This window comes from Mastomys coucha, unplaced genomic scaffold (assembly GCF_008632895.1).
Source record: "Mastomys coucha isolate ucsf_1 unplaced genomic scaffold, UCSF_Mcou_1 pScaffold23, whole genome shotgun sequence".
Lineage (NCBI taxonomy): Eukaryota > Metazoa > Chordata > Mammalia > Rodentia > Muridae > Mastomys > Mastomys coucha.
In genome coordinates, this window is record NW_022196906.1 from 33533543 (window position 1) to 33555582 (window position 22040).

At 40.0% G+C, this 22040-nt stretch overlaps 1 protein-coding gene across 2 annotated transcripts; it reads right to left on the reverse strand.

Annotated features, from left to right (window-relative positions):
* Positions 1-1809: 1809 nt before the first annotated feature.
* Positions 1810-21526, reverse strand: LOC116073061 (von Willebrand factor A domain-containing protein 5A-like). Of its 2 annotated transcripts, none has more exons than XM_031344742.1 (20): positions 21417-21526; positions 20341-20439; positions 17654-17711; positions 17342-17544; positions 16823-17045; positions 16522-16697; positions 16184-16298; positions 14702-14871; positions 14433-14521; positions 13876-14020; positions 13399-13478; positions 11325-11439; positions 10428-10592; positions 10060-10160; positions 9593-9837; positions 8262-8360; positions 8061-8165; positions 7470-7600; positions 3302-3428; positions 1810-2802 (listed from the first exon to the last, which is right to left on the reverse strand). In XM_031344742.1, the coding sequence occupies exons 3-20, from the start codon at positions 17694-17696 to the stop codon at positions 2717-2719; spliced, it is 2418 nt and encodes an 805-aa protein (XP_031200602.1). In that variant the 5' UTR covers positions 17697-17711; positions 20341-20439; positions 21417-21526; the 3' UTR covers positions 1810-2716. The 2 variants fall into 2 exon arrangements, with proteins under 2 accessions (XP_031200602.1, XP_031200601.1); XM_031344741.1 differs by lacking the exon at positions 21417-21526 and adding an exon at positions 20659-20761.
* Between the last annotated feature and the right edge of the window lie 514 nt (positions 21527-22040).

The following is a 22040-nucleotide window of genomic DNA, read 5'->3' on the forward strand; positions in this document are numbered from 1 at the left end:
CCAGGGCCACATGTGATGCAAATAGATGGATTCGGATAAAAAATAAGGATCATATATATATAAAACAAAAATAAATAGTCTCTTAAAGGACAAAAGGATAGCCAATGAGGCACAGGCAAGCTGAAGACACCCACTGCATGGCTTCCCATAGCACAAGCCACTATGTTGTGGTAGAGAAATGGGAGAGAAACAGAAACTGAATGGTTTAGCACTATGAAGAGAGGAAGAATTGGAAACTCAAGGGTGGAGAGAAACAACCTAATGTGAGCAGCCTCCTCTGTCACTTGAGGTCATGGTGAATGCCAGAGACCCATGCTCCCACTGAAGGTCATGTCAGAGTCCCTGGTCATGGAACAGCAGGGGTCTGTGAAGTCTGTGGCTCAGATTACAACCAGAGGCCATGCTAACATCCCTGCTCTGGGCTGCTGCCTGGAGCATGTTGATTCCCAAAGGACTATGAAGAGCTGACCCTGCCCTTCATTGGCTGCAGCAGAGTAGGCCCTACAACTCACCAAAGGAGCACAGTAGAGCTGAAGACCTTGGTAGCAAAGGTGCGGGTGAGTGAGCACCAAGGACATGAGTAGAGCCGATGTCCCTCTGTTTGCCTGTCATGGAATTAGATGAGCTAGCTAGGGCAGTGCTGGGGAGCTCACTCTGGTGTTGTGAGCACAGGAGAGCTGGCAGGGTGACTGTCACAGCTACCGCCAAGGCCCACATCCAGAGCTTTGACACCGCACATCCCAACCTTCATCTATGAACTGCTAGAGCCCATGAAAGGGCCAGTTCTGCAGATCAAAAGCTGCAGTATCTCCATGATACAGGGCAACAATGGGATATTTGAGAAGAGTCCAGGTGAGGATCCAGTATTGATTGGGGTAGCAGGAGCCAGAGGCCTCGATCTAGACTGATGACTCATTGCAATGAATATTTGCAACTAAAGATATGTGTACAAAAGGGTATGCTGTGGTCACAGATCGACACTCTACAGCTTCCACACGAGATGGCTTTTGCTTGTTAGGGGTTTTTTTGTTTTGTTTTGAATTTTATTTTATTTTTTTTCTTTTGTGGGGGAGGTTGCAAGGGCAGATACGAAGGGGTAAGGAGATGAGTAGGATTGCGGTGCATGATGTGAAGCTCACAAAGAAACAGTAAACTTTTATTTTAAAAAGAAAAAAACATATTTTTAAAAGCCAGTTTATTTAAATACAGAAAAAGAGAGTCTGCCAACAGAGGATATTGTGGCAGTGGAGCTGCACTGGCAGAAATGGAGAATTTTTTTTTCTAAAAAGATACATATGTCTCCCAATCTGAATGTCAAACTAATGAGCAAATGATCCCAGCTCGAAAATGGGAATTGACCTAGAAAACCTATGATATATATATATATATATATATATATATATATATATATATATGATATACACACATATATCTACTTGCTCTTTATTTCAATTTTAATCCCTCTTCAGGACCCTTAAGATGATGGACTTAGAGAAATCACATTTGAGAAATCTTGGGCTAGCTGAGCTTGGAGAAGGTCTTAGGTCTCTTTGTTCCTTTTCCCAGTGTAACTATATTGTATAAATTTTTTATTCTATTTTGTGCCATTAATTTAGCTTTTAGAATTGGCTTATTGGAAACGGGTGGTCAAATCTGGCTGAAGGTGCAAACCATGCCCTGCCCCCAGTGTTCCATTAACAAACACAGTATAAACAATGAACACATCCAAAATGTTAGGGCCGAAAATGGGATAACAGAACTTAACTCATGCTCATTGAGTCAATCAATTGATAAAAGACAAACACAAAGTCATAGTCGAAATAGCCACTTTAATATTGGTAAAACAGCAATCTGGAGGCAGGGGTCATTTAATATGATATGAAAAGCAGTGTCAGAGTGATCAGGGAACTCCAAACTTTACGAGCTGAAAAACAAAACCTACTCAGGTCTCAGCGTAATCTACATTAATTCTGAGTAAACCAGACCATAGCCAAACTCATGAGCTTAATGGATTAAGGTTAGGTCTAAATATTTCATCACCAACCATCTATAGAATGATTAATGGTTAAGGATAGACATCTATTTACAAGGATGACTCATCTCAAATCGCTTAGGCTGGAAAAGAAAGGTGTGGCGCATAGACGACAAAGGCCACATAGAGTGAGTGCATAAGAATGTTCCCAACAGTAGCAGTGAGCAAAATGGAAACCTTGATTCTCTGCGATCTTGAAGTTACATTGACCCAGAAGTTGACTTTCAGCTTACATCTGACTTCTTCCAAGAATAGAAATGCTCAAATTGTATTTGCGTATATAATGTATATAATGACAAGTCTATAAAATAAAAGGTGAAAACCAAAAGGAGAATGAAGACAATTATTTGACACAGGGGTTCTCTAGCAGCACTGCCACAATTAGTCCTTAGACTGGAGTAAAATGTTTTTAAAAGTTAGGAGAAACATCACTAACATGCAAATGTTCTATACTACTCCAAGATAGGAAATAGTTTCTATGTCTACCAGCACACAGACATAGGAGACACACAGACACCCAAAGTTACATCCAGTGGGACCTAAAACAGATAGCCAAAGCAATGTGTTCATCCTTCACTTTTATAGTAAGATACAAGTGATAAGGTATCCAAGACAAAAATCTATCTTAGCAGACAAGGTGAAGGACGTGGCAGGAAGGAGGAACGAATGCCCTTCTCCTGGGCATCACTCTCTTAACTTGAAGATCGAGGGACTCAACGATGTCTTCAAGAGCTTGTTGGCAGTACGCATAAGCTTGGTGAAACTACGGACTGTTGGGAAGAGAAATAAGAGTCAGGGCTGTGGGATAACAAACAGGGAGAAAGCTCAATTCTTGACCTCTCTCGTCCTCTCAAGCCATCCACCCTCATTTCTATTATATCTACTCCCGGATTTTCTGTGTGCTCTAATTAGCGTTTAATCTACTCATCAATATGGAGGCAGTGAATGTCCAAGGAGCATCTAGGACTATTGAGACTCACATCAGTACTGAGTACCAGAGGACAGTTGCTAATATACTGTGTAAGGACACTCGACACCTCCCGATCTTTGTCCCTTCCACCTTTACTCACCTCTTTCTACCCCCAATTACAAATTTCAACCATATTCTGCCACAGAAAGATGAGCTAAGGGAGCAGAAAAGCTCCAAATTAGCATGGAGGAAGTAAATTCAGGGACTATCCAGCGCCTATTTTCCCTGTCAGGCCTAGAGTCACAGTAGCTGCCTCCATAAAGAAGGAAAAGGGGTGGGGGCTGTGTTTGTGTTCCTACCTCCATTATTGTGAAGCCAAACCACAGCCTTCCTTTCCAGAAGCTCCCACTCGTCCTTCAATTCCTTGCCATTGGCATGCAGCCACATCACAGCCAGCATTGTAGCCCAGGCTGAGGGTTCTAATACCTGCACAGAAAAGAGAGTTCTCTCATGCCCAGGGTGGAACAAGTCCCTCAACATGAAACATGAAAAACGTCATGTCTTCTGAACAGCCAAACTGCTGCTACATGGAGTTTGTTTCCGATCTATCCCCACCATGCGCAAATCATGTGAGATGTTTTTTCCTGATTATCAGGTTAATAACCCACTGGAACTTAGGACAGAAAAGTCTTGAGCCTTAAGTCCAGTACAACCTCTAGGTCAGCAATGGGAACTAGTTAATTACCTCTGAGAGGAGGCTCCCACTATGCCCAGAGAAGAACATACAAAAATAGCTGCCTTTACAAATATTATTATTATATGAATCATCTTTCCTATTTCTGGTGTGGAAGGGGAAAATGAAAATTTTCAACTCAATAGTTACAAGAAAAAAAGGTCATAGAAACATAAAATATTTTCCCCAGTGTTATCCTAGAGTTAATGATAAAGGTGAGATAGAAGACTGAATGAATTCTTACTAAATTACATTGTTGAATGAAAACTTCAGGAAAATAATATCATCCGTGAGTTTTTACTCACTGTTTCTTAAGGTTTCAGCTTTTAGACTCATCAGATCAATGAACATTCATGCTTTACAGTATGACTCTCCACATCCAGAATCAGCTACCTTGTCCTCTTTGACTGCGGCTGATTCAGAACCTGTACTTCATCCCAAGTAAACTGTTCATGTAAAAGAACTAAGAATACCAGGCATGTTGTCCTTCTCTAAAGTATCACTGCAGTTTTTAAAACATACCCTGAAATGGTCACTTCTGGAAGTAAGTGTATTTGGAAAATTCAGTGATCACAAACCAAGCATTTTTGCTTTAGAGGTCAGCCTGTGGCCCTGAGCAACCATCGGCACTTCTGCTCTTTTGCTCTGTTTCAGCCAGTTGAAATGTCTGGCTTCACAAGAAACTTCTGTTAAGACATTGTGTCTCTCTTCTCTGCTTATATAGGTGAGGAAAGCCATATTTTCTTTTATTTATAATATAGGCTATGGTCATTTTATGAAATAAAATCCCAATTCTCCTATCTAATACTTTCAGAACCCAGACCCACTTTTCTTTATTTTGGATCAGGATTCTATTGCATAAACTATCCCTCAGTTCTGTCATACATCAAAAGGAACATCTGGGTCTCCATATTCATCAGAATCTTCATGGGAAACACTGACCAACATAAAGATGCAGAACTTGGAGGATTTTAGAAACATTCAAATAAAATAAATACTTAAAAAATACACAGCTTAAAATACATTCACTATTTAGTGCTACATATTTTCAACTAGTTCATACTTAGTTCAGATACTTCTTTTTTTTTTCAACAAAATCCTTTACTGAAATCTTCTATACCAGCTCTCTTGATTACTTTATTCTGTTAACCTGCTTGCTATGGTAAAGAAGGGATGCGCATCTTACATGTGTTGCTCTCAATCAATCTCTGATAAAAATTCCATTATCCCTGTATCTTCTTTGCAATTTTTATCAATTATCCTTTTCTTTGTTTTAAAATGGCATTTTTAAACATAAAAATATAACACTAAAAAAATACAACACTAAACACATGTCCTTTAAAATTTTCAAATACTCATGTTTTTAAAGAGAAAAATAAACAACACAGTAATTTTAGCACTTTCTTGTTGTTTCAAGGGCTTCATATTGCAAGACTTATACTTGCCCAACATGAGCAGTATATACCCATGGACTCTATCTTCAGTTGTTCCTGTATATTATACCTGTATATACCTGTGGACTATATTCTAAACTGCTTGTATATTTTATGTAACTCCATATGCTGCAAATCACCATATTAACATTTGATCCAAACCAAATAAGTTCTGTAATGTATTTTTGTCCTGACCCTTTGAAATAGCTGTGTGGTAAACACTGCACTTCAGTTAAAACCATGGCCTCTTTTTGCATTAGTCACATTCAAAGAAGTGCAATAGCCACATGCCACTAGTGAGTACTTAACAACAGTGGCTAGAGACGAAGTGACATTCACATCATCACATTCCTAGTTTAGTAGTTATTTAGAATATATATAGAATATATTTAGAATTTTTTCTTTGTACTTTTGTAATTTATCCTATATTTCAAGAATTTCTCACCAATTAGATGAATTACTAAGTTATCTTACAATCTGAAGTATAATTTATATATATCCCAATGAGTCAATACACTTGAAATAATTGGTCGGCCTAGTATGATTTCAACTAATTTTGTCTAAAGTTGATCCAAGGTGAAGCCATAATGGAACTATTATTAGGGGTTCTTAAGGCACAGACTCACTGATAAGTGGATATTAGCCCAAAAGCTCAGAATACCCAAGATACAATTCATAGACCACATGAAGCTCAAGAAGACGGAAGACCAAAGTGTGAATACTTCGGTCCTTCTTAGAAGGGGGAACAAAATACGCATAGGAGCAAATACGGAGACAAAGTGTGGAGCAGAGACTCAAGGAAAGGCCATCCAGAGATTGCCCCACCTGGGGATCCATCTCATATACAGTCACCAAATGTAGACACTATTCTGAATGGCAAGTAGTGCATGCTGACAGGAGCCTGATATAGCTGTCTCCTTAGAGATCTGCTAGAGCCTGACAAACACAGAGGTGGAGCACGGGGCCCCCAATGGAGGAGCTAGAGAAAGGACTGAAGGAGTTGAAGAAGTTTGCAACCCCATAGGAAAAACAATAATATTAACCAATCAGACTCCCCAGAGTCCCCAGGACTAAACCATCAACCAAAGAGTACACATGGAGGGATCCATGGCTCCAGCTGCATATATAGCAGAGGATGGCATTGTTGGGCATCAATGGGGGAAGAGGTACTTGGTCCTGAGAAGGTTCGATGTCCCAGTGTAGGCGAATGCGAGGGTGGGGAAGTGGGAGTGGGTGTGTGGGTGGGGTAGCACCCTCATAGAAGCAGGAGGAGGGGGAATGTGATAAGGTGATTGGTGGGGGAGGGGAAGCAGGGAAGGGGATAACCTTTGAAATGTAAATAAAGAAAATATCCAATAAAATAAAGATAAGAAACCACTTTAGACCTCGAAACATGTTTACATCCCAATCTTGAATCTTATAAACACGTTCACTTATATCTCACAATGTAAGACTGATGTCATTGATGAACATTGATCTTGAAGTTCCCAGAAGCTTAGTGTGATTTCATGATTGTGTGAATGTGTTGAATCGTTTTTTGCTGCCTTCAGATGGAGACAACAAGAGTAAAAGGAACCAGAGAGAAATGTAACAGCCTTGACCTTAAAGATGGAAGAGAATCTGATGAAGGGGTATCAACTGCCTTTGGAAGATCCAGGGCACAAGGACATAGACTCTTCCCTAGAGCTTTCAGACAAAGAATATAGCTCAGTAAACATAAGTTTTAGCTTAGGGAAAAAGTGTCTGTATCAGATTTAAATCATATTTAACCATACTACATTGAAGGGATTTTGATATTATCCTTGTAAAAATCTGTTTAGCACTTGTTGATGGATATTTGCTTCAGCAATAAAAATAAAAAAAAAATCAATGCCAAAAAAAAAAAAAAAGGGCACAGACCCAGCACTAAATACAACTCCACCCATCCCAGGCAGACAAAGTTTGTAACATTCATTTTCTTAATCTGTAAGTAGAAAAAAAAGAAAGCCACCTTTCCTACTTAACTGATGTGAGAAACTGAGGTGACAGAGTAACAGGATGCATATGAATTGCTTATCTAGCTAATTTTACTTTTACAATGAAGAATCTGGCAGAGAATATAAATGACATAGTAGAGGGCTTTAGATTTTCCTTTGTTCTCTACTACCCTAAGAGTGAACTTCATATGAATACTACTCTTGTTCTTACAGTTCCATTAAACTCACAAAAACTATTAATCTCTGACTATTAGATGTTTATCTAGGCAATATCATCCTCCTATTCTCCTATCTTAAGTAGACCTTGAGCCATAAAAAAATTTCACTACTAACAATGTTATTTAAAACACTCATTTATTTGATTTTGGTTGTTTTTGGATCTTACCTCGGTAGGGTGTGCAGCCGTCATGTCTTCCAAACTAGTACTTAGAATCTTAGCTAAATCCTCATTCATATCCCAGGAACCATCTGCATTCTGGAGATATATCAGCTGTGCAATACTATGCTCCTTACTCCCTTTGAGAAGAAAAGATAAAATGTTTAGAAGTTATGTAGCTATTGTTTTGTTAGCCTACCTGAATGGCTTTCTGAATTCAGAGCCATATGATAGCAAGAGGGCTGTAGAAAGAAAGCCTTCAGACATCCTCAAGATGTATCATCATGATCAATATGTGATGGCCAGTGTAGAATGAGACAAATAAGATGGTACCTCAGTCCTGAAGGCCCTGCCTACAAGGGGGTTATGTAAGAAAAGATGGCAAACAGAAGTTTGCTAGTCTAAAAGACACACCAGAGCTCATTATAGGAGGTCTATAGATCATACATTGTAGTTTAATGGAGTTGGCCTAGTCATGGCAAGTGCATATGCTTAAAACATCTCATCTGCTACCAAGTGCTCTTGATAGATTTGGAGATTTGGACAACTAGTTCTTCAATCCCCATAGGTCAGGGAAACACAGTTGAAGGTCTGTCTCACCTTGTGGGTAACTGTCATATTTAGCCAGGTGGGGCAACTCAGGGCGAGTATCTGTATGAATCACACATTTCATCTTCTGGCTGTCCTGACGCTGTAGGAGTGCGCCTAGTCAGATGTGTGAGAGACAAATCTTGGTAAGAGAATGTTTATTCTCTGAGATTGTAGTGGCCATTATGATGCATGAACTTAAAGGATTCTCACCATTTGGCACGTATACTGTAGCAGTACATTGTCCTGGACGCCTCAGCCATGGAGGCAGAGTTACAGGAGCACTGGCGCAGAATAAAGTTTTGGGATAACCTGAAAGACACCAGTACAGACATTTACACTGATGCATCCATGTTCTACAAAGCTGAAAAGGACAATGAAGTCTGATGATTTGAGATCCAAGTGCTCTCGTCTTCCTTAGCTTTAGTCGTCACCTCTATGTCCCATTCTTCCCTGATATACTGCCTTCTAGTGCATGCTGAACCACTCTTTCTACCTTCCTTCCTCTGAAACCCCCAACACACAGAAATTAATCTTTCATCCATCTTTTGACTCATCCCAGGGAGCGTCTTTCAACCATGTCTTAACTTGAAGTAATTTCTTCTCCTCCCCTAAACTTGCTATCACTCCTTGCCCAAGGACCATATCTGTAAGAGTAAGGGTTAAGAATTGGTGTTGGCAGCTTCTTCAGGCCCATATGATCCCACCTCCTCTGTCATTTGGGTTGCCTTCTATCTAGCTTCATATTTTTAGCCTTCTTTGTTACTTACTATGATCCACTGAACTATCAATAACTCAGGCAACTGATATCCACTGCATTTCAACCTCTGCTATCAACTGGAAAATTCTGCTGTGCATGTGGGTAGCAAATGCAATATCCTAATGCAAATGGATCTAACTTTTTCAAAACCAAGGACTTTGCCTCTATTTTACTTCAGCACCAACTAGCTCACTCACAAAAACCTTATCATCAGTCAGCACTGTTCTACTTTTCAGAATTTAATTGGCACACACACACACATACATACACACACACACACACACACACACACACACACACACTACTCTCTCACACATAGTATTTATAGTGTTTTAACTGGTTTTAACTTAGAAACTGTTATATTTGGTCTCTGTCTATATTTCAGACTACATAAGTTTCCTTTTCTTCTTCATGTCTCAGTAATTAGTTTTAGCGACTAAACTAACAATTACTGATTGTTTCAGTCACTGGTCATCATTGTACTCTTTACATCCAAGCCACAAATTATCTTCAACTTTGACCCTCATTCAAGGTTTATTTGTATTTTTGGTGTTTAAATTACTCCATGTTTCTTTTCTCAACACTTGGTTTCAAGTCTTTTTCTCAATTGATATATATTGTTTTATCTCCTTGGAAGAGTGAAGTTTAACTAGTCATAAATCCTGTATGTGGAAGGATGAGGGGAAAAAAGGAATGTGAGAACATTTTTAAATTTTTCATTGTATAGCATTCTGAAGTCATAGAACCTCTTTATTCATAAAGATATTTACAGGATAAAACTTACCATCAGAGGGTTTTCTAGGGCCTGCACCCAAGAGAATAGGCCTTGGGATATCCCTGTGGACCAGGGGCCCCTGGATTGGCTCATTGAGCTCCTTGTTGATGGCAACAAAAGCTGTGAAGGAGCTCATGACTCCAGACTCCAGGCTGATGTCCAACACATCTCTTTTATACATTAGAGAAGTCTCCTTGAAGCCAAAGTCTTTGGACTGGATCATGGACTTTGCAGCAAGACGGTGAATGGTGAGACTGAAAGAAAAAAACTTTCTGGAAGGAAGAAGAAAACCAGCCTGCATGCCTTTTAGTTGGAGCCTATAAAAGCTATATGTAACAGAAGAAAGGTGATGTAGGAGAAAGGGCGGTGATATGTGAGTGAGCAAGAGATAAAACATGATTGTAGGGACACAACTCCATTCAGCATCAAAAAAGGGATAAAGAAAGAAGGAAAGGAAAAGAAAACAGAACTCTCACTTGTCATCAGGCTTTGGCTGTAGAGAAAATGTCACTTTTTCCTCATAACTTTTGCCATGAAGTTTATATGAGAGACACACTTCACCGGTTGCCTCTTCTTTCTGTAAGTTATAGAAGAAAAGAAAAAGAGGAATTACTTGGAACTTGCCATAAATGTCAGGTTCCTACCCCCAGCTTAATATATTCAAGTTTCTCTCCAGAAACCATGCATTCTGGAGAGCAGGAACCTGCCATGATGGGAAGAGTACCTGGCCAGTTCTGCCTAGGAAATACAATAACCTGTTGAAACTCGGAACCATCTATTTTATTTAAGGAATCTGCCAGGGAAGTACCTGCCCCAGGTAGAGAGATTAAGTCTGTGGACTCACTGGTATCTTTCCAATCAGTAGGCTGTAGATGATTAACCTTTGACCCCTAAAGATAGAAGTTTGTTCTGGAGATAGCATAGGTGCAAACATCTGGGGAGGCAAATTCCAGCTCAGAGAGACATCCTCTACTACAGACTGTAAAGAACGCCTCAGAGATCTAAGGGCCTGCAGGAGAAGAAAGAGCAGAGTAAGTATAAGCAAGAAATGATAATGATTGGTACCATTGATGATATACTGTCTATAGAGGTCATGAGCCTTAATTAATGCTATGTCTAATTTCTACTGCCATATGAAAAAGTAACCTTATTGCTCTTTTGCAGTCCAAAGATGAGAAATTTCACACATAAATGTCAATGGATGAAATGCTGAGGGGAGGAGATTCAGAGAGAAGAGATTTAGTAAAGATGGCACTGGGAGTCAGAAGCTTAGAAACATATCAGGAGACGGCTTCTCATATATAGGTATTAATAAAACCCTGTCAATTTGAAGTCTCTCTGATTTTATAATACATAGCACACTTGATCTTTCTCTTTTGCCTGATATCTTTTGCAGTAATGGTTGGATACAACACCAAAAGAGGTCCTGAAGCTTGTATGTTGATTCTTAAATGTGACATCTAAAGTGCTTTGTCTCTCTGGTTTCAACACAAAAGCCTCAACTCTAAGCAAATCATCTCTGAGCTAATGTATAAGAGAAGCAGAGACATTCTTCTGCATACTACAGTGGGCCCTCTTTCCACAGGCCAGATTTGTCACCACTCCATATATGAGTTAAACATTGGAGGCATCAGAAAATGTGTTCTGGAGCTATGTTGGACTCCTACCCTTGAAGGAATGTCCCTTTCTGTCACAGATTTTAATTGTAGTATCCACTTCTTTATACATGGTTGATCCTCACCTTGGACTGCATCCTGTCATTGCCTGTGATAAACTCTGCAGTGCCCCCTGACACCCGGGCAAGGTTCTTGATTAAGCTAGTGGAGGCCCCTTCTCCAATGCCAAATGAGAAACATCTGTGAATGTAAGCAGATGGAGTTTAAAGATGCAACCTGAATGGAATTATTAAATTAACACATCATTATCAATAATTATGTGAACACAGGGTACTTTCTTGAATAACTATGTAATAACTGCCATTCATTAATATGTTCTATTTTAAAGATACATAAACATGTCTCACAATTGTGACATGTTTACCTATCCGGAGTCTCCTGAAATAATCTCATATTTCATTTTGACATTCTGATCTGAAGGGCAAAAATCAAAGAAATCTGTCCAAAGTCATTCCTTAGCAACTGATCTGTGTAAATGCAAAATTCCTCTTCTAAAAAAAGAGGAGAGATATGAAGAGTAAACAGCGCCTTCTTGATGCTGCCTAACAGTGTCTGCCTTGCTGGGGAGAGTGTCAGGCTGAGGAGCGTGCGCCCTGCTTTCTAAGGGAAAGATTCTCATTCTGTCCAAGTTTATGCACAAGAAGCAGTGGTTTTTTGTTGTGCTTGTTTTTGTAGTTGTTTTCCATAATTTCATTCCCCAAGAAGAACAGTATTATTGGTAAATTAAACAAGTATTTTAGACGGTGTAAAAAAAAAAAGTTTTCATTGTCAATCAATACAGTATAACCTGGGCCTGTTTATTGATGTCTTTTGATTGAGTTAATATAAGTCACAGTTCCCAATGATATCAGTTATAAAGCTAATACTCTAAAAAATTTCAAAACTCAAGACTCAGCTGTTAATTACAGAAAACCAACTGGGGATTCTCATCTTACAGAACACAGCCTGTCATGGTGTTTATATCACCATGTCAAAGTTGTTAATATAAACTTTCAACTGTGATCTTTATGTATAGAATCAATTCTATCTTTATGTATAGAATCAAGTTAAAAGTTGTTCATGCCTGAAGGTTTGCCTAGAACTCACAACACTGCTTTATGGGGAAGCTAATCAAAAGGATAATTACAATGACAGAAAGTATTTGTGAGACTTAAATTGTATCAAGATAACTCCTGATACTCATACAGTTTTATTATTTCTAGTATCACAGTACACTTCAAATAAATAGTGTTACTTTCTCCATCTCGAGGAAGGAATTCCAGGGTTTGACTGAGTGAGTAAGTAAGACATACAGGAATTAAATATGTAGCTTAGATTCGAGCACTCAGTCTGGGCTCTGCTCATGGAAATGCCAGCTGCAGTTTTCTCAGCCATCAGAAAACTAGAGAAGAGAGATCTACAAATAGTTTCTTTCCATTCTTTGAAAGTGCCATACATGTATACAATGTATTTTAGTGATATTCATCCTTTACTACCTCCTCCAAATCCTCTATTTCAACTATCTCCCCTATCAACTTTTTTTTTTTTGACACGCAGAGTCCACCCAGTGTTCTACATGTGGACATGGATGTAAGAATACCAACTGGCACATGAGCAACATGTCAGTGGCCACGACCTAAAACAAACTGACTTCCCTGCCCTAACAATGTTCGTTCGCCAAAGCTTCACTCAATGGGAGTGACTCCTTCTCCCATTTATGCTGGAACTTCTACAAAGTATTTTTTAATAAATACTATTTGAAAATATTAAAGAAATTAAGATATCTAAATTCTATCTCTACAAAGATAGTAATAACATGGGTAAAGACCTCAAAAGGTATCGATTTACCTTCTGGAGTAAATAGCAAGAACAGATAAACAGGCAAAAATCTAAGCATGGACTTTCAGAGAGCAGTGCCCCTTGTCATAGAGTTGTGGACACAACCCTCTGGGGACATACATGCTCAAAAGGTTCAAAAAGGTAAGGATAAGTTCTTTTTTTATGTAATTGATGTTATTTGGAGTATTGTTGTTATTTTGATAGAAAATAATAATCACCTCATAAGTCTTTGAAATGCTTAGTATCAGGTAATGCTTGGCTACAATTTGGCCTTGTTAAAGTCCCTCTGTTTCTCCAGTGGAAATGAGACCACCCTCATACCTGTGCTTTTTGCTCTGAAACATAACTTCTCGGATTACACTAAAAGTTTCAACCACTTCTCCATCAGTGAAGACAAAGATCTGCACAAAGCAAACAATAGAATATCCATCAAGCCACTGTCAAGTTCATTTTAAGAGAATAGGACTTAACCCTTGAAACAATTCAACCGATTTCCTTCAAATTCTCTGGTGCCTCTTTAAACAGGCAGGAGATTACAATTCTCCAGTGTTCTTCTTTAGCTTACCATGTTTGCATGGGGTCAGCACAAAACCATTGGGGGTTTCAGCCAATAACACATTAGTTTTGCTTAAGTTAAGGAGACAAGTACCTCCTATTTTTATTTCTCTCTCCTAGATAGCAGAAGTCTGAAGTACATACAGTGTTTACATAGTCTTTCAGTGACATTCAAGGACATACATTCTTAAGGAGAATTTTCATTCTCTCTGCCCCTTCTGTTAGTTTTAGTCCAATTTTTACCTGTAAGGGATGCCCTGGGATTGGGGGTTTCCTAAAAATTTTTCGTAGTGGTGTTAAAAGTTCAGTCCCTCCTAGATCTGCCAACAAACGCTTTACTTTCTTCACTGCAATCTGCATGGTTTCCTGATTGTACATCACACTGTCCCTGGAGAAGCAAACACACATGGTCACATGAGGGCACACCATTGAATTTCCAGGGCTGAGAAATCTGTATCAAACGCAATCCTACCCGAATTTCCCCAAGCTCAGGTCAGCTTTAAACCTACCCTTTCACAATGCATTTTCTCCTCTTAAAATATATAGTTTATGCGATTTTTACAACAGTGTGTGTGTGTGTGTGTGTGTGTGTGTGTGTGTGTGTGTGTGTGTGATGGCACACCTGTAAAAAGTCAGAAGACAATTTGTGGGAACTGATTTTATTTTTTTCCTTCTCACCATGTGAGTTCTGGTTAATCAAACTTGAGTTGTCAAGCTGGGCAGCAAGGATTCCTATCTACCTAGCTATCTTAAATGTAAGCCCTCTTATAGCTTCTTGATCCCTCTTTTTAGAAACTTACGGAAAGAACTCCTCATGGGTCGCTCCAAATCCATAGATGTTGAAATAGCAGCCCATTGGCAAACTCTTCAGTAGAAGTATCAGTGTTTCCTAGAAGTGAGAAAGTGTGATTAGCAGAGTGTGAAGGCAGTGGGCTGTCACACTACTGTATTCTATCTTGTACTCAGAGGAAACCCTAAGAACTCAGACAAGGAACATACCTCCATCTCCAACAGAACCCAACTGAACCACTCCCTAACCCCAGATTCATCCTCAGAGAGTTCTTTTTACCTTGGCAGCATCTATTCTCAGCTGAGACTTGTCCTTGGAACTCATGGGGCTATTCATGCTTCTTGAACGGTCCATAAGGAATACAAATTCTCCACATTTTGATGTGGTCTCCACTTCTGGAATATCTGGGTAGAAACTCACCATTGCAGAAGGTGCTCCCATTAAACTATCTATATAGAAAAGAGTAAGACATTGTAAGGCAGAAAGAAACCCAAGTATCCTAAAGTCCGTAAGAACACGTTGATGATATAGGTTTAAAATCTCAGCCACTTCTGTAGCTAAAGAAGAAAAACCACAAGTTAAAAGTACTCTGGGAGACAGAATGAGTCCATGTCCAACCTGTGTAATTTAATGAAGCCCTTTCTCAAAGAAAATATAACACACTAAATAGAGTGCTGGGGTTACAGCTCAATTGAAGCATTTGCTTAACATGTGAAAGAATCCGGATCTACTCATCCACTTTCCAAAACACATTCTCTTTCTTCTCTCTTCTCTCTCTCTCTCCCTCCCTCCCTCTCTCTTTCTCCCTCTCTATCTCCCTTCTTCCCTCTCTTCCTCCCTCCCTCCCTCTCTCTCCCTCCCTCCCTCTCTTCCTCTTTTACCCCTCCCTCCCTCTCTGTCCCTGTCTCTCTCTCCCTCTCTTTCTCCCTTCCTCTCCCACTCTCCTTCCTGCCTCCCACACCAATCCCCCCAAATCAATTGTGAACAGAAGAGTGAACTGGAAAGCTAAGAGCTCAAATCCTGTTTTGTTTTGTTTTGTTTTGTTTTATGTGTGTGGTTTGGTTTGGTTTGTTTCTTTGTGTCCTTTTTTTTTGTTGTTGTTAATATTTTAAACAATTTGCTTGCAAAGGGCTGGAGGTGAGTTATGAACATTCAAAAGACACAGGAGAAGAAATATGAAAATTAAAAAATGGGGATTCGCATATAAAAGTAACAGTGACCCTGGTGTCATTGCCAATGAATGTTCTTTTCCTAGAAGTTCAAAAAAAAAATGTGAGACACCTAGGATTAATTAGCATTTGCCAGCACTTGCCAAAAACAGTCCATGAATTTGAACTTCTTCAACAAATCAAAGTAATGAGAATTTATTTCATTGGTTTTTAAGATGTTAATTACAGGGCCCAAGAGATAGCTTGGCAGGTAAAGCTGCCATATTTGGACATGTTTGAACCTTTGATAAGGAAAAATGTCATAGAAATATTTTGAATTGTATTGTTTCAAAACTGGTTATGGTTCAAGTTTATACCATTTGCATTTTTCAAGTTATTTATTCACATTCTTCTTCCAATTATTCATTAATGGACTTAAACATCCTGATTATTAAACTATGTTTGGTTAGAAAAGTGTGAGGACTTTCAGTATTTCAGACTGATCATATTTTCCTGATCACTTAACAAAACAATCAAAGTGTCAATATTTGAGAGTAGATTTAAGTTAGGGTGACCTCCAAGAGGGTAAATTTCCAAGTGAGGAAGAAAATACCTGATGGCCTTCCAGACATCCCCATCTCCACAGCTACACTGGGACTGTGCACTTTCCTGTAGAAAATCAGGAGTTCCACATCCCGATCAAACTTGTGTCCTTCAGCCAAGGAAACCTGAGGAAGGGACCAGCAGAGGAGCCATGTTAGAATTTCCACTGATTGCTTCAAGAGGTTTAAATCTGATCTAGGATTACAGGTTTCCATGAGCAACATGAAAAGAGTAATACAAAAGGTAGGAAAGAAAGATAGTAGCTCAGAAAGTGAGGAGGATCCAGTAAGAATGGATGAGGACCACAAGGTCAATAGCTAAAGCACTGGCAACTCTTGCACTATTTACCTGAGCGGAGGTCTTGTTATCTCCAGTGTACTCAATGGGATTCAAAGGACAGTTGGATTGGATTGTACTGATACCAAGCTGGGAGCTGATGGTGGCAACCATGCTGAGTGTGTAGGGCAATTCCTCCAAAGGGACTATTGGGTTCTTCATATCCTGGTTACTATCCTCATGTTGATCTACAGAAAAAAAAAAAAAACCCAGTTAGGTGTTTTTATCAGCATATCTAGCACTCCAAAAAATGTATTTTAATTTCCCAACTTATGCCATCAAAGGCAGGTATTCAAAAGGGAGAGGCACTTACCAGAGAGATGGTATCTAGGATTCAAGATGGCTGGGAGCACATAACGCAGGGCCCCATCATCTTCCAAGGGAAGTTCTTGCACATATCTCAGGGTCAGTGACACTTTTGATCCTGGCTTTAGGTTCCCCACATTGCAACAGAAGACATCCCTGGAACACTTGTCTTCCTCCAATAAGTAGGCCTGGTATCCCCCAGAAAGCGCATCTTCATACCTTTTGTGGGCCTACAGGGCATAACATAAGAGGTGGAAAAAGAAGATAACACCAATGAAAAATGAACAGACACCTAGGAGGCACATAAAACCCACACTGTTTCCAAGGAACTTCTACAGGTGCAGTCACTGGAAGAGCTACACTCTGGATGGCAAACTATCTGCATCTCAAATAGTTTTAAGGAAATAGATTAGAAGTAAATGAAGGAAAACTCATTCACTACTCAAATTTATTGAGTTACTGCATTTGATTAAAGTCTAAGGAGAAAGTCCTATGTAAACAAGATGGGGAGGGGATAAACTCAGACCTGGTACTTGTCCTGCAGTTCTGCCACAATTTTCTTCCCATCCACTAAGGCCTCAAAGCTGTAGACAGCAGAGTCTTCATCCATGGGGAATACAAAGAAGGCCTCCAAGGGTGATTTCTCTTCATTCTCATAGTTTAGAGTTGCAGACACACCAGCCACAAAATCGTTGATGGACAGAGTCACAGCAATGCTCTTCAGTGCCACTAGGGAAAGATCATGGTTCTGTAGTTCAACACAATGTGCTAGAGTCACACCCACAGAACTCCCTAGGTTCTAAAAAATCCAGCACTGAGAGTCTTGGCTTTTGCTTACCTGGATCTTTTACGCTAGTGAGTAAGCCACTAGAACGCACCATGTTGATGCTGCAGTTCTGTGGAAAGAGACATCATTTCCTGTAGTACATGGTTAGAGAATCAAGCACTCAGATACTACCACCTGACATCTCTCTGGCAGAATGCATGCAGAATGACTGTTTTAGAGCTAGAAAGAAGGATGTGGTGTGAGGAGACAGAAATGTCAAAGATAAGGTTTCTATTAAATGGCATACCAGGTGGAGATATGAGTCCTGAGGTGTCTACAAACATGTGTGAGGCTGCTTTACACACTAATTCTACTTTCCCTAAAGTGTGACTAATACACTGCACCTCATACCTACTGATAGGCACCCTAAGTTTAGCCCCACTAAACATTAGTATGTCCTGTCTAAGATGAGAACCATAATACCAACATAAAAATGTGTCAATCAGGGCTGGAAAGATGGCTCAGCAGCAGTTAAATAAATAAATAAATAAATAAATAAATAAATAAATAAATAAATAAATAAATGTAAGCAACTGAGAAAAAACTGTAAACTCATAGCACTGTCCTGTACCAGATCTTTATCATGAGCATTGCTTACTTTGAGCCTGCTTCCTTAGTTAATATATAGAATTTGTCTTTGTGGAAGATGCCACTTATACTTTATAAAAGTTTCAATGTAATCAAGTCTTAAGCTTTATTGTGCAAGTGAGACTGGGTTAATTATTATCAGGACACTTCTTTTTTTCCAAATGTGCTGTACTTGGATATGCTTAAAATAAACTGCCCAGTGTCAGAATCACAAGGTTTGATCCAAAAAAAAAAAAAGAAAAGAAAAGAAAAAAGGAAAGAAAAAGAAAGTGTCAATCATATGGACAAGCTTTCTAGAAGAGGAGCAGATCCTTAGAAGGCTTTCATCAATGATGTCAGCAGCGTTCCTGTTGTCATGGTCACTACTTTCCAATAAATGTCTGCTGCTTATTATTTCATTCATACTACTCAGAGACCTGTGTGAGCAGTTGTGCAATCCAAAGGTCGTCTGCCTTCTGACTCCTTGTAAGGGAGTTGTCCTAGAACCCAGATACAACACCAAGTTTTCACCTAAACATTTCTAATTTATACATGTATATGAAAAATGTGACATAACCTCAATTTAAAAGTAAGATATCCTAATTTTGTTTCTATAATAGTATAATATTTTTAAAGCTAGAACATGTTATGGTTGAAAAAAATGGAAGGAGTTCGTGCTTTATGATGGCCATGACTGTCCTATCACATAGTCTGCATGTTGTTTGAGTCTCCATGTTTGGTAGCTATGCAGGTTCTAAGGTCCCTGGAATCCATCAGGAATGATGAACCCTTCCCTTTCGGCTGGCTTTGGACTCCACTTCCTGGTAACATTCGAAGGGAAACATGAACTTAGTCCACTTCAGGATTGAAAATACCATATGAAAATGTGGAAGTATGAGGGCTTTTTTTGAGGGGGTGGGTATTAAAGGAAAGGCACTTCTTCCAGGTCAAAAGAATAAAATCTGAGTTCTACCTAAGATCCTGGCTAGAGTCATGCATTATTTGCTGTTGTCCTAATCTTAGAAGTTAATACCGTTGGGCTTGTCAATCACCTGGCCAGGAACTGCTTAATGAGGTAATTAATTTATCCTCCCACAATGTGGAGTTCACAGAGCTCCTATCATACAGGACTATGATGCCTACTGGCTTATGGTAGCAGGACAGACTTTCCAGATGCTTCTCTATAGATATACCTCCACTTTCGACGGCCACATAAATGCCTGAATTAAGGGATAGCCTCTCTTTCGCCTTAGAAGTGTCACTGCCTGGAGCACACAGCGTGCTCAGGACAACTGACACTCTGCTGCAGAAGAACTGGCAGAAGGGGCAGTTGATTTAAATACCTATTCCTTCCTACAACCATGCAAATAAGGGCTTTTGTCTTTCTTTGTGGCGCAGCCCTACCTCAAGGGTTCCAAAGCCCTGGACAGTGCTACTCCTGGGCCAATCATCCTCCTCTAAATAGCAATTTCAAATACATTCTAAGTTGTGATGTATCTTAGTGATGCAGCATTTGCTTGGTATAGGCAGCGCGTTCGCGCACACGCACGCGCGCGCAGGCACACACACACCCACACAGAAAGAGAGAGAGAGAGAGAGAGAGAGAGAGAGAGAGAGAGAGACAGAGAGACAGAGAGACAGAGAGAGAGAGAGACAGAGACAGAGAGAGAGACAGAGAGACAGAGAGACAGAGACAGAGAGACAGACACAGAGACACAGAGACACAGAGACACAGAGACAGAGACACAGAGAGACAGAGAGAGAGACAGAGAGAGACAGACAGACAGACAGACAGAGAGAGAGAGAGAGAGAGAGAGAGAGAGAGTAATCTTTATGCTGATCACACCCACCCACTCCCACAAATCGGCAGCTATGATTCTGGCTCAACTCTCCATGTTACTCTTCAACAACTGCGGAATAAATCCTGGCTGTTAAAATGTTTTACTGCTTGACAGCAAAGCAAGAACTGCAACAGATGAGAATTTATGAAAACACGGAGCAACTAGGAAAACATATGAGGAAGGGAGGGGGCGTCCTTTAAATAAGACAAAATGCCATAGAAAAGGCCTGAGGCTAGGGAAAAGAATGTCTAATAACAGCAATAGGAAGGAAGCTTAGAGCGGGAGACTCACCCGGAGCTGCAAGAGCTGAAAGATAGACTGGCAGCAGAGATCTCAGGCTGGCAGTGGTCACTGCAAGAGGCTGAGAGGAGAGAGGCAGACCACAGTCACCTGTAATGAAAAACAAAATAAATGTCCTTTATTTCCTGAATCTAACCTCAGAGTAAATTTCCCTCGCGGAGGGATTTTCCTGTCCCTTCCACCCTTTCTCGTATAAACAGTCAATTGTGGCAAGGCTTCGTTCTGCCTCTCAGGAAAAAAAATTTAGAAAAGTGTCTCTATTTAAGGTAGAGAGTTTCCCCAGGTGGAACCAAGATCCAAGTCCAGAACCTGTTGTTGCTGTTGGTGGACCTGTAAGACCTAGGGTTTCTCACTGAGTTGCGCGGGAGCAGCTCGGTGTGGACCCTCAGGGCAGAACAACTGCAGAGAAGGGGGCGGGAGTGTGAAGTAACAGCTGGCCACTCCCCTGCTGTTGGCTGATGGGAACTAGAAGCTAACCAGGGGGGAAACTTGGAAAGGGGAGCATACATACATAGCTTGTAAACCAAAAAGAGGGTAATTTCAACTTTCAATTGTCTGCTCTTGATTTTCAATACCTCATGATTTACAAAAACCGTCAATTTCCCTGAGTTTTATTTTTATTTATTTATTTATTTTTAATAACTTAAGAGCTCCAATCACTTTTCAATTTTCGTTCTAACTGCACTCCCGTGGCACAGTTTTACATAAAACTGATAACTTAATTCACTGAAAGGAAAGGAACTTTTGGAATTGGAAGAAAGAGGCGAAAGATTTAAGGAAGCAGAGAAAGACAAGGTTTAAGACAGACGAGAACAAGAGGTGCTTGCTTGAGGCTATTAGATGATTAAAGGATTTTTGCACTCCGATAAACTTCCAATCTCGCAGAAATCACCCACAAGTACCCACTCCTCACACTTCAAGCTTGCAGTTTAAGCAAGCCCCTAAATGAGTTGGGCCTCCTAAGTAAGCTGAGAGGGGGAAGGGAAGGCAATGCTTAAGTCAGGGATGGGTGTGGGGGGGGGGGCTGTCAGAGCTGGGAGTGGGTTGTCTGCAGCGCTGGCTCTTACCTTCCGCAGAAATCCTGGTGCTGTGAGCCAAGAAAAATGAAAACAGCTGCAGATTAATTTTCCTGGAAAACACGCCCACCTCTCTGGCTCTCCTGTAACATAGCAACTCTGTGACTGAAGCATCTGCAGGGAAGAGGATCCCTGTTGAATTTCAAAGATTGCGATTCACCTCTGCCTACACTCTGCGGCCCAGGAAGGATCACAGACCAGGCAAAGTCTAAAACAAACAGATCCTTCTTCAAGTGAAAAATTTAAAAGTATAACAACAGAAAGACCCGGTATGAAAATGCAATGCTTCTGTAACAGATTTAATTACCAACGGGTTTAGGTTTACATCAGTACTTCTAGTTTCAACGTTGAAGTTGAGGTTTCCTGGCTTCCATCTTCAGGTTGTTTGGTCCAGGGCACACACTGTAGAAATCACATCTGGTGTTATTCACTGTCTGCTGGAGTATCTAACAGCAAAAGCCAAAAGCAGGCAAGTGAACAAATTCTTCATCCATTGTGCTGGAATAAAAACCTAGAACTTGTCTTCCACAGAGGAGACATGACACACATGTTGTGAGAAGCAGAATTGGGGAATATTTATGGCACAGTATGTACAAATAAATAAAACTTTACAGT

Coding starts and splice junctions, on each gene's coding strand:
- LOC116073061 (XM_031344742.1), bottom strand. CDS start 17,696: ATGGTGCGTTCTAGTGGCTTACTCACTAGCGTAAAAGATCCAG. Junction 17,545..17,653: donor CACTAGCGTAAAAGATCCAG/GTAAGCAAAAGC, acceptor ATCTTTCCCTAG/TGGCACTGAAGAGCATTGCT. Junction 3,429..7,469: donor CGGCTGCACACCCTACCGAG/GTAAGATCCAAA, acceptor TTTTCTGTGCAG/GTATTAGAACCCTCAGCCTG.